This window comes from Oryctolagus cuniculus, chromosome 3 (genome assembly GCF_051225735.1).
Source record: "Oryctolagus cuniculus isolate XC-2025 breed Fujian yellow rabbit chromosome 3, ASM5122573v1, whole genome shotgun sequence".
Lineage (NCBI taxonomy): Eukaryota > Metazoa > Chordata > Mammalia > Lagomorpha > Leporidae > Oryctolagus > Oryctolagus cuniculus.
In genome coordinates, this window is record NC_142869.1 from 152,914,434 (window position 1) to 152,926,747 (window position 12,314).

A 12,314-nucleotide genomic window follows, 5' to 3' on the forward strand; every position below is an offset into this window, starting at 1 on the left:
GCTGGGTTGGAAAACAGGCCACTTTGCTCTTGGTCAGTATTGCTGCTCATTTTTCTATTTTGTTTGAAGTTTTATTTTAGAATTAAAATGATTCCACTTAGATTGTCATGTTTTCCATTGCTTTGCTTTTGTTTTTTTAAAATATTTATTTGAAAAGCATAATGACAGAAGGGAGAAAAAGAGAGACAGCAATAGAGGGAGGGAGGAAGAAAGAAAGGAAGGAACAAACGGAGAGAGAGAGGGAGCTCTTCCATCTGCTGGTTCACTCCCCTAATACCCATAATTGCCAGGGCTGGGTCAAGCAGAAACTCCATCCAGGTCTCACCTGGGTGGCAGGGACCCAGTATTTGGGCCATTGTCTTCTACCTTCCCAGAAAGCTGAATTGAAAGCAGAGTAGCTGGGATTTGAACTACCCATATATGAACTACACACACACACACACACACACACACACATATAATTTCAATTCTTTTTTAAAATTTTATTGAAGTTACACAAGTTTCAGGTATTTCATATAGACAGATCTAGGAACATAGTGATAGTTTAGTGGGAATGTAGACATAGGCTATATACAATAATTAAATGGAAAAATTACCATTTCGCCCATATATAGTAAATTTTAAAGTGATCACTATACTATAGTAGTATAACATTCTTAACTATTGGTTGTATTTGGTGAATTGCTTTTTAAGTACAATTTCCTTGAATTACATTCTTAGCTCACTTTATGAAACACAAACTATTTGACTCAATTTTGGGTTAGAGGAATTGAGTCACAGAGCTGTTGAGTAACAGATTTCACAGTCAGCCGACAGCCAGGGGTTCAAATTCTGGGTCTCCTGTTATCCAAGTCAGTATTCCAGCTTGGGTGCTTATTGAGCAACCACTACAAGCACAGTTTATGTGACATCCCGTAGTGCTCAAAGTGGGTATCACGGATGTAATCCACGTTTCTATTCTCCAGTGATTCCAGAGCAAGGATGCTTGGATGCAGTTCTTCGTGGCATTTCCCTAGCTTATGCACAACCTGGACGCTCTCCCAAGCATGGGGGAAGGCCTCACACTGAGAAATCCCATTCTCTCTAAACCAGGCCAAAGAAAAAGAGTGTTGCAGGCCCTATCTCTCATCAGGTGTTCTCCCAGGCTGGCGTGGCACACTCGAGCTGCAGGCCCTGGCATGCTGGCTGAGAGTGCTGAAAAGACCTGGCCCTGAGGCTGGTTACAGGTGCATTGCTAGAGTGCTCAGGATGATACTGCTTTACACATGAGAAGGACCAGAGTAACCTTGGATGATCGACGTGGACAGAGCAACATGATGCCAAGAGATCTCGCAGTTCTCTTCCCTGAATCTCTCAATTTTAAAACAGGTTTTCTCCTTTCCCTCAGCCAGCCTCAAATTAGAAGTTGGAGATCAAGAAGACTACAGGTGGTGCTCTTTCTGGTCCTTTTAGGGGGAACTTGATGTTGTTCCATTTGATCTGAGCATGTAAAGATTGAGCTCACATGAATATTTTCTGACTTTTTCCTCTAATATTTTGTTTCACCCTATTCATATAGGAAAGATGGAAGAGAATACTTTTTATTTTCCTTCCTCCTATTTGCTTTACTTGTTTAAAATATACATATTACAGCATCCTAAGAGAGAAAATCTGAAGCAGCCTTTTATTTATCCTATCTGTAATAAAATTGCATGTGTGATCTTTGGACATTTAAATTCAGGGGTACTTATTAAAATGTAGCCTGCACTTCATTAACTTCTGTTTTTGTTTTTAATCTCCTTCTTCACTTTCTTTGTCTCTTTCATTCTGCCAGTATTTTCTTGCTTTTTTTTTTTTTCAGGTGTCTACATCTCCTGACAATGATTTCTTTTCCAGTCTTCTTTTTGTATGCCCTTTGTATAGCTTTCTTCATTTTCTTTTCTTGCAAATACCTCTTTATAACCTAAAATCTGACTGATCTCATTTCCCCTTGTCTTTCTTCCTTTCTTCTTTAATTACATAAATTTTGAATTAGAATTATGTGAATTCTTGTAAATTTATAATCCAGTCCCTAGATTTAACTGTTATGATCATAAAATTCAAGGTAACTACTTACATGTGCAAATTTAAAAAAAAAATTTAAAATTTCAACTGACAACTAATATGATATTGAGTTCAAATTTGAGAAAAAGGAAAAATAGTAATAATCCTAGCAGCTTCTATCTTTTTAATAATCGATTAGAAAATTTGCAAAATTCTACAAAAGCCTGAATTTTGTCTATCTATTTGTATAGGGGAAATCATTTTTTCTTCAATTGATTTTAGTTTTTCAACAGAGAGTGGGATTTGGGGGATGGAAATATGAGGCAGGAGAGAAAAATACACTTGTGAGCTGTCTTGCTAATTGCCAGTATACTGATGGAGATAAAAGAGTTTTTGTTTGTTTGTTTGAGGGTTGAGGTGTGTTAAAAAGATTACCACCTATTCTTATAGTCTCAGTTCAAACTCCATGTCTTCTTGAATACATTTTGCAACATTGTGTAGACACTTCTATTTTCTGTACAATTAATTTACCAATTAATTATGTACTGTTTTAGCATCTGTCTTAAAATGGTTAATTCAGTCTTTGGAATGTGATTTAACGTTTTCCAGGAGTGTGGCTTGCCTTGTAAATTAGACTAACAATGCCTGGGAGTCTAGGATTATTTCTTATAGACTCTAATTTTCTCTTAGAAAACCTAGATTGGTTGTTGCCAAATTTGTTAACTGGGTGAAGGAATGACTTATGTGGCAAAGAGGTGACAGGAGGGGTCAAGTGATTGGGGAGAGGAATGGAATGCAGAGGCTGCATGAGGAAGGGTTTAACTGGGTGGGCAGGTATGAAGATCCTGCAGGGGGTGTGAACAGCATTACTTAGTTTCTCTTATTAGGAGGTTTATAAACTTCAGGAGATTTCCTTTCAGAAGTGCATTTAAATTGGAAGGAAATGTACAGTAGTGTGTCAGTTTGGGTTTGTATGATGGGCCTGTGGGTGACCTTGTTATATTTCCATATCCATAAATATTCAAATATTTTACTTTTAGGTATTGGATTTAATGACCATGAATGACATTTTAAAAATTCAGGAAAAATTTAGTTCTAAAATGTTAACAATGTTATTTTGGCCAAATGAATTAATGACATTTGAAATAATAAAAATGCAATGTTGAAAATTTTAAATGTGCTTAAAGAGCATATATATAATAATGTTTGAAAGAAAATGTACCTTTGAAATTCATCTGCAACATACCAAAATGCCTCTCTAATTTTCTATTTTGATAATAGGACATCTCCAAGTTTACAGAGAAAGACAATACAGTTCTTGGAGAAGGTGGAATTACTCTGAGTGGAGGTCAACGAGCAAGAATTTCTTTAGCAAGGTGAGTATCTGATTATTGGTCTACCAAGCATTTGCTGTAACTATCATGCATGTGAAAATTATAGACATTTCTCTATTGCTGTGGTATCTGTTTCCAGAATTTTAAAAATTCTTGGAGTTTTATGGTCAGTGGGTTGAGAATCACTTTTAAGAACCATAGAGAATGATACAGTATTCAGGTTTGGTAAATATGATGGCTTTTCAAAAACACATTACCCTTATTTTGATATGTATATACTATATACTTGCCTTCCTTATGCTGCGGTTTATGACAAACAGAAAACCTAGGGATTCTACATAGAATAAGGAAAGGCAAGATGTAAATTTCTGTGAATTCCATCACTCACCTCTACCCTCTACAATGTACTTATCTGCTTGGGGCTTATGTTTATGCTTCTTGGTTTATACAAACATACATTATCCAAATTTTCACTATAATTAATTCTATGATTAAATGGCAAGGCACATGATATCAATTAGCTTAAAGTCTGTAGTCTATAAAGTAAAATAAATAAGACAAGCACATCTGACATTATGGGGCTAAGAGATTTGTTGGTCAAGACATTCTTGTTCCAAGCATTGAGAAACTGTCAGAGAAGTAGAGATCGTTAACCTGTGTCAAGAGAAAGGTATGTCGTTAATCTGTAACTTTTAGTGAAAAAAAAAATATTGGTCATGTGGGATGTCAAATATTTCTGAAGTGTTGTTGGAACAAAATTCTTCTCATTGTGTTGCCATAGTTGTAAAGAAGAAATCACATGTATTGATGTTTTGGCTCTTTTTCCTTCTAACTCCTACTTCCAAATTGCTAGACAGGAATCTAATGGAGTACCTACAGTTGCTTTGTATTATTCTGGTGTGTGTGTGTGTGTGTGTGAGAGAGAGAGAGAGAGAGAGAGAGAGAGAGAGAACAGAAGTAAGAACTGATGGAGGAGGAAGACTTTGAGGGTATAATTTATGGGCTACATTAGCTCTTGTCTGTCTTCAAAAACAATTTATACTACAAAAATTCTTTTAGATTTCACTTTGGTTTTTTGCCACATGTGCTTTTTTGTGACTTCTCTTAACCATGTGCTGGTTGATGACAGTTTTCTTCTTATAAAAGGATCAAGAATTACCTATATAGATGTGTATAAATTAACTATATAATATAGGTAGTTTTGAAAATTTTTAAAGATTTATTTTATTTATTTGAAAGACAGAGTTACAGAGAGAGGTAGAGACAGAGAGGTCTTCCATCTGCTGGTTCACTCTCCAGATGGCCACAACGTCCGGAACTGTGCCAATCCGAAGCCAGGAGCCAGGAGCTCCTGCAGGGGCCCAAGGACATGGGCCATCTTCTACTGCTTTCCCAGGCCACAGCAGAGAGCTGGATTGGAAGAGGAGCAGCCGAGACTAGAACCAGCGCTTCAGGCCAGGGCTTTAACCTGCTGTGCCACAGCGCCAGCCCCTAAATAAGTAGTTAAGATGGAGTCAGATTATTAATAATCACACCCAAAAATTTGAAAGGTTATGAAGAAATCATCATATTTACATTCATGTGGGATCTATATCTTCATTCTATTACTGTTCTAAGATCAATTCAATAGCGATTTTATTTTTAACTTATAAAGTAAAACAATATGAGTATAAATCCATACTCCCCTTACTTGGAACTTTATGAATATGATGTTGAGATTATAAGGAGCAAAATACAGTATCAATTATATAGCCATGACAGAGCCACTATCCATTTTTATGTAAATTAATACTTTGAGAAACATTTAGAAGATAATTTTCGGGAATAAGTAGTTAGCCTAGAAGTTTAGCATCCACATCCCACATCAGAGTGCCTGAGTTTGATCCCCAGCTATGGTTGCTGACAGTAGCTTCCCACTGTAGAAGACTGAGAGACAGTGGTGATGGCTCCAGTAGTTGGGTTCCTGCCACCCGTGAGAGACCTGGATTGCATTCCTAGGCCAGCCCTGACCCAGCCCTGGCCACTACAAGTATTTGGGGAGTGAACCAACAAATGGAAACTCTCTCTCTCTCTCTCCCTGCTTGTTAATTTTTTTAATTTAATAAGGAATTTAACATAAGTGCTACAATTTATTTGCTGAAATTTTACAGTTAGAAATACTGTTTTTTGTTTTCCCACCTAAATTCAAGATTTTTCAAGGCGGAGACGAATGTTTGCCATTATAGTGCCAGCACATAGCATGTGCTTGGCTCCAAATAGATAGTATTGTTAAGAGAATTTTTAAGGTATTATTTTAAATTTTATCATATAGGACAATCCAATGTGTGACTTTTGATAGCTTATGCTGCTTACAATTAGCACAATCACTTTAATGGTTCTTGGAGTGTTGCGAAAAGCCACAAAGCCGTGGGTGCCACAGCTCACTTGGCTAATCCTCCGCCTGCAGCGGTTCTAGTCCCGGTTGGGGTGCCAGATTCTGTCCCAGTTGCTCCTCTTCCAGTGCAGCTCTCTGCTGTGGCCCGGGAAGGTAGTGGAGGATGGCCCAAGTGCTTGGGCCCTGCACCCGCATGGGAGACCAGGAGGAAGCACCTGATTCCTGGCTTCGGATCGGCGCACGTAGCAGCCATTTGGGGGTGAACCAACGGAAGGAAGACTTTTCTCTTTGTCTCTCTCTCTTTCTCACTGTCTAAATCTGCCTGTCCCCCCCCCCAAAAAAAAGAAAAAGGAAAAAGAAAACAAAAAGGCCACAAAGCCATCTGTATCTTGTCTCTCCATTTCTCATTTCAAGTCATCTACACCATGAAAGTCACATACGTGAAAGATGTTTCTAACAATACTGTTTATGCGTTGTGTTGACAACGGTGTTATTTCAGTGAGTGAATGTGGTGACCACACTGAAGTGAATGTAGTTACTGTTTAAAAAAGAAATGCATCCATACTGAATGACATGGGATACATGGAGGAAAGCTAATTCAATTTGTGTTTTCATTTTAGAGCAGTATACAAAGATGCTGATTTGTACCTATTGGACTCTCCTTTTGGATATCTAGATGTCTTAACAGAAAAAGAAATATTTGAGAGGTATGTTTTTGAATTTATTTACTTATAATGCTCATGACAAAAGAAGGAATGACTATGCCATAGTAGCCTGCATTATTACTTCTTGAGAAATACGTCCACCATTATTTAGACTGTGTGGCAGCAAATAGCATGGCACCTACTCAAATCTAAGCTCACTGTCATGGCCAAGGTTGAAGGTACTGTCCATGAACACCTTATGCTTTACCAACTTCTTCCACTGCTGTACTGTTATATAACAAACTCTTATCTATGTAGTTGTTAAACTAGTATTGTCTCATTACACGTCTTGTATTATTTAGATTGGTTATTATACTTAAAATGTTTGCTTCCTCTTTTGTGTGTGTTAGTATGTTATTCTGTCTCCTTCTTGGAGACCGAACTTCTGAAGGAACCACACTGGCTGAATGGTTTAATGTTCACTGTTGGTAAATGTTCAGACCAATCATTTACCCCAAAACCTCCTGGGAGACCTCCTCCTCAGTCACACCAAACTTAACATCTGCATTTTCTTGGAGTTCCATGAGGGTTCAATGTCTGTGAAGTTCCTAAGAGGAACAGTTGTTTATATGACTCGATTTCAAAGTTGGAAAATGATTTCACGGAACATAAAGTCATTTATTAAGAGAGAAGTCATTATACTCTTGTATAAATAAAGATTTTAAGCAATGAGAATGTATATGCCTGTGTGTATAAAATGACTGCATTATTTCTAGAAGTACTTTTTCTAAAATTTTTGCTTCTAGAAGAAAATGTTTATTAGTAGGGGGTCAGCTTTTTATATGCAATTCTGTTATTGTTGTTAACTAATCATACTAATTTTAAGGTAAGATCTTGAGAACTAAATTAGTGGTGAACCTAAAATTTAAAAGGAAATTAAAGGAAAATGTAAAGAACAAGAAAGTTCTGACATGTTAGGTGATATGTGAAATAGAGACCTCCAGGGACCTTAATGATAACCTCATAATTCCCTCATTTTCTAGGTAAATAATATAAGACACAGAGGATAAATGATTTGCTTGGTCAAAATTTTACGTGATCTCAGAACAGTAGTTTCATTCTAGAGCTAACATACAACTTTATAATGCGGTATGCTAGTTCATGCAGTAATTATTAAAGGGGCACTCAATTAATTACTATAGAATGTTTACCACAGAGGATGAATCATTTTAAGAGCAATAATAAAATGGAATGATAATGATTTTATACAAACACAAATAAAATGCTAACATAAAATACATGTATTATTTATAATGAAATACTTATGAAATTGAGATTTTCTATCTTTTTATATTCTTAAAGCTGTGTCTGTAAATTGATGGCCAACAAAACTAGAATTTTGGTCACTTCTAAAATGGAACATTTAAAGAAAGCTGACAAAATATTAATTTTACATGAAGGCAGCAGCTATTTTTATGGTACTTTTTCTGAACTCCAAAGTCTACGGCCGGATTTTAGCTCAAAGCTCATGGGATATGATTCTTTTGACCAGTTTAGTGCAGAAAGAAGAAATTCAATCCTAACTGAGACCTTACGGCGTTTCTCATTAGAAGGAGATGCTAGCATCTCCTGGAATGATACCAGAAAACAATCTTTTAAACAGAATGGAGAGTTGGGGGAAAAACGGAAGAACTCTATTCTCAATCCAGTCAACTCTATGAGAAAATTTTCTATTGTACCAAAAACTCCTTTACAAATGAATGGCATTGAAGAAGATTCGGACGCATCCATAGAGCGGAGGCTGTCCTTGGTTCCAGATTCAGAACAGGGAGAGGCGATTCTACCTCGAAGCAACATGATCAACACTGGCCCCATGCTGCAGGGCTGCAGGAGGCAGTCGGTTCTGAACCTGATGACACACTCGGTCAGCCAAGGTCCCAGCATTTACAGAAGGACAACCACATCCGCACGAAAAATGTCTCTGGCCCCTCAGACAAACTTGACTGAAATGGACATATATTCAAGACGGTTATCTCAAGAAAGTGGCTTGGAAATTAGTGAAGAGATTAATGAAGAAGACTTAAAGGTATGTATAAAGTATTAGTATAAAGTATTCCCCCAATAGGATGCAGTTGAGTGGATTGTAGTATGTGATATATAGCAAAACTTACTCAGATAATTAGATTAAGATGAAGTTTATTATGAGATTTTGGAAAGTCTAAAGTCTGTAAATTATGTAAGTAGCTTCAAAATTTAAAACAATTAGCTATTTCTTTTCCTTAAAATATATTTTAAATCAGAGTAAGGGTGTGCTAGTGGATCTTTTAATGTGAAAATCATCTCTATACATTGGGAAGCAGCTGCTTTAATACCACCTTGCACTCTTGTCAGATGAGGTAGAGTAAAAATAAATCTGTAAACAAATATTAGCTTCGGTTATTTAAAGAGCAGTCTCTCAATATATCTGTGCAGAGGTGGCCTACATGCATGTGATGTAAGTAAGCATGTAATCTCTAGACAGGACCAATTCACTTTCTAGCTTATTCATCAGTGTTGCCTGAGTTTAGTTAGTGTGGGCTTTTTGATCTTTCTAATTTGGTTTATACATTGGGTTTCTGAAAAGATTTCTTTTAGAGTATGTGAAACCCTACATCTACAAATGCTAATCTTTAGATAAAAGTACTGCTTTGAGAAATGGAATGCTTTTATTCTTAAAACAGGAAGCAATATACAAGAGGAGGGTTTTTGTTACTGTTGTTTTTTACTTGGAAAATTAAGTGCCTTTAGTGAAATCAACACAGACAGAGTTGTAATGAATCGCTATGTGTAATAGCATAGATTATCTAAGAGTACTGTGCCCTTTGGCAAGTTGTGAGTCATTTGACATCTCTTGACCAACATTTCCTTCTTTGTAAAATGAAAAAAGAACAAAAGATGATCCCTAAAATACATACTTTCAGTATTCCTGTCATCTGTATGGTTTAATATCAATCTAAATGGATTTCACAAACCTGAGTCTATAAATTTGTTGTAAGAGTGATCCTTTGATTAAAATAGTTTCTATTTAGTTTTTTTTTAATTTTGTTTAATTGGTGACTGTCAATTTTCTTTTCTTTCTTTTTTTTTTTTAAGATGTATTTATTTATTTGAAAATCAAAGTTACACACAGAGAGAAGGAGAGGCAGAGAGAAAGAGGTCTTCCATCTGCTGGTTCACTCCCCAATTGGCCACAATGGCCAGAGCTGCACCGATCCAAAGCCAGGAGTCAGGATCTTCTCGATCTCCCGTGCAGGTGCAGGGGCTCAAGGACTTGGGCCATCTTCTACTGCTTTCCCAGGCATAGCAGAGAACTGGATTGAAGTGGAGCTGCAGGGACTCAAACCAGCACCTGTATGGGATGCTGGCACTGCAGATGGCAGCTTTACCCATTATGCCACAGTGCCGGCCCCAAGATAGTTTCTGTTTCATAGATTGATTTCTATCCCAAGTGGGATAATCTTAGTCCCTATGACTATCCTAAGGTGTCTATCATCATCCTCATTTACAGATGAGTAAACTAAAGTTCAGAGAATTCCAGTCATCTACCTGGATTGAAGTAGTTTCTGGGATGTCAGTGATAGACTTAGATTCAAATTTAGGCCTCTTTGTCTCCAAAACCAGTGTGCTATTTGATTTCAAATGGATTGATTCCTGGACACATGCAACCTACACACCCTTCTACATAATTCTCATGCTTCCTCTATGAATTTGGTTGACTTATTGAAAAACACAACTATCTTTCCCTTTGGACTATCCAAAATCTTTTTTGCTCCCTAAACTTTTGTATGATATTTGCCAAATTGCACATGAAGACTTCTAGGATAATAGGATTAGAATTATGTAATTTAAGTCACAGCCAGGAATCCTAGGCTACTGAGGAATGTGCAAATAGTAGTTGGTTTTCAATCTTTGGAAGATCTCTTCAGCTAGCAAAATTCCAAACTCTGCTTGCCTCTGAACCCCCAAAGAAACAAATTAAATCAAGGGGAGCTCCAGGGAACTTCGTCTTAGTGGTATCATTCTAGGAAGCATTATAATAGTAAAATTGTCCAACAATAATACACTGATGGAACTAATGATATACTTTTAGAGTTTTGGAAAACTCTGGTGTTTCTTTCAAAGAGCTGTATTGCTCCTGTGGACATTATACTGGTTATGGGGTGACATCACATATTGCATTCATAATGGTTTATATTTGTTAAAATTTGCTTAGCTTCAAATAGTGTTATTTTATTTTCACACATTCAAAATCAAACAGCAGTGGTGGGTGGTGGTATGAAATGAGATTATCTCATTGTAATAGCTGTGATTTTTTTTTCAGGAATGCTTTATTGATGATGTGGACAGCATACCTACAGTGACCACATGGAATACATACCTTCGGTATATTACTGTCCACAGGAGCTTGATTTTTGTGCTAATTTGGTGCATAGTTATTTTTCTAGCTGAGGTAAGAATATCATGTTGTAAGAATATTACTGTGATTGCAAGTTAAATTAAGAGCACACATGTGTACAGACATATAAATGTGTATATGTACACATACATGTGACTGTATGTAAGCTTATAGTATATAATGACGTGGTTTAAAAAATACCTCTTAGCTTTTAGAAAGCAACAAATGGAATAGTTAATGATAATTTATTATTTAATCATAGCATATAAAAAAGTTTAAATAGAATTAATACATACGAAGAGGTTTTTTTAGAAAATAGATTTTCTTATGTGTATATTTTTGAATTTTAAAAATTTATTGACCAGCGTCTCAGCTCACTAGGCTAATCCTCTGCCTGTGGCGCCGGGTTCTAGTCCCGGTTGGGGCACCATATTCTCTCCCAGTTGCTCCTCTTCCAGTCCAGCTCTCTGCTGTGGCCCAGGAAGGCAGTGGAGGATGGCCCAAGTGCTTGGGCCCTGCACCCGCATGGGAGACCAGGAGAAGCACATGGCTCCTGGCTTCGGATCGGCGCAACACGCTGGCCGTGGTAGCCATTTGGGGGGTGAACCAACGGAAGGAAGGTCTTTCTCTCTGTCTCTCTCTCTCTCACTGTCTAATTCTGCCTGTCAAAAAAAAAAAAAGACAATTTATTTAAAAGGCAGAGAGAGAGAGAGAGAGAGAGAGAGAGAAAGAGAGATCTGCTGGCTCACAACAAAGGCTGGAGCAAGCTGAAGCCAGAAGCCCAGAGCCCAGTTTGGATCTCCCATGTGGGTGGCAGGGATCCAAGTACTTGAGCCATCATGTGCTGCCTCCCAAGGTGTACATTGGCAGGAAGTTGGATTGAACGCAATGGAGCTGGTACTTCAGTGTTACTCAGAAATGGATTAAGCAGCAGCTTAACCCACTGTGCTGCAATACCCATTCCAACTATGTATGTTTGAGGTCTATCATATAATATGATATACCTTGAATACCTATAAGCATATGGTAAAATGTTACTATAGTGAAATAAAGTTTCATATCTATCATCTTAACATAGTTACCAAATTTGTGTGTGTGTGTGATAAGAGCAGCTAAAATCTACTCATTAATATGAATCCTATATACCTTACAATTTTATTGCCTATAATCCTCATATTACACATTAGATCTCTAGCTATGAGCAGTTTTTGATATACTGATTCAAAATTTTGAAACAGAAGGCATTTGTATGGATTGAAATTAAACACTGAGAATAATTTTTGCTAAATTTTAAATATAACTGACTAGCTATTGCATTATTTAATAGGCAGATAGTGACTCTTCAAATGAGTGTTTCTTCACAAAATGAGATAAATATATGTTAGGGGCTTAGGAAATATTTGAAACAACACTTTCAGAGATTCAAATCTGCTACTTGAGGCTAGCACTTGGCTCTGTTGTTGAGCTGTTGATTGGGACGTCTCTGTACCATTTCACATTGCCTA

General features: G+C 37.0%; 1 protein-coding gene across 3 annotated transcripts in view; it reads left to right on the plus strand.

The window, feature by feature from the left end:
* The window catches only part of CFTR (CF transmembrane conductance regulator), a 221,603-nt gene that overhangs the window by 134,199 nt on the left and 75,090 nt on the right, over window positions 1-12,314 (plus strand). For all 3 annotated transcript variants that reach the window (XM_089327932.1, XM_051847972.3, NM_001082716.1), the window contains 4 exon segments: window positions 3,304-3,398; window positions 6,351-6,437; window positions 7,737-8,460; window positions 10,735-10,863. In XM_089327932.1, coding sequence (XP_089184058.1) covers window positions 3,304-3,398; window positions 6,351-6,437; window positions 7,737-8,460; window positions 10,735-10,863 — 1,035 coding nt within the window.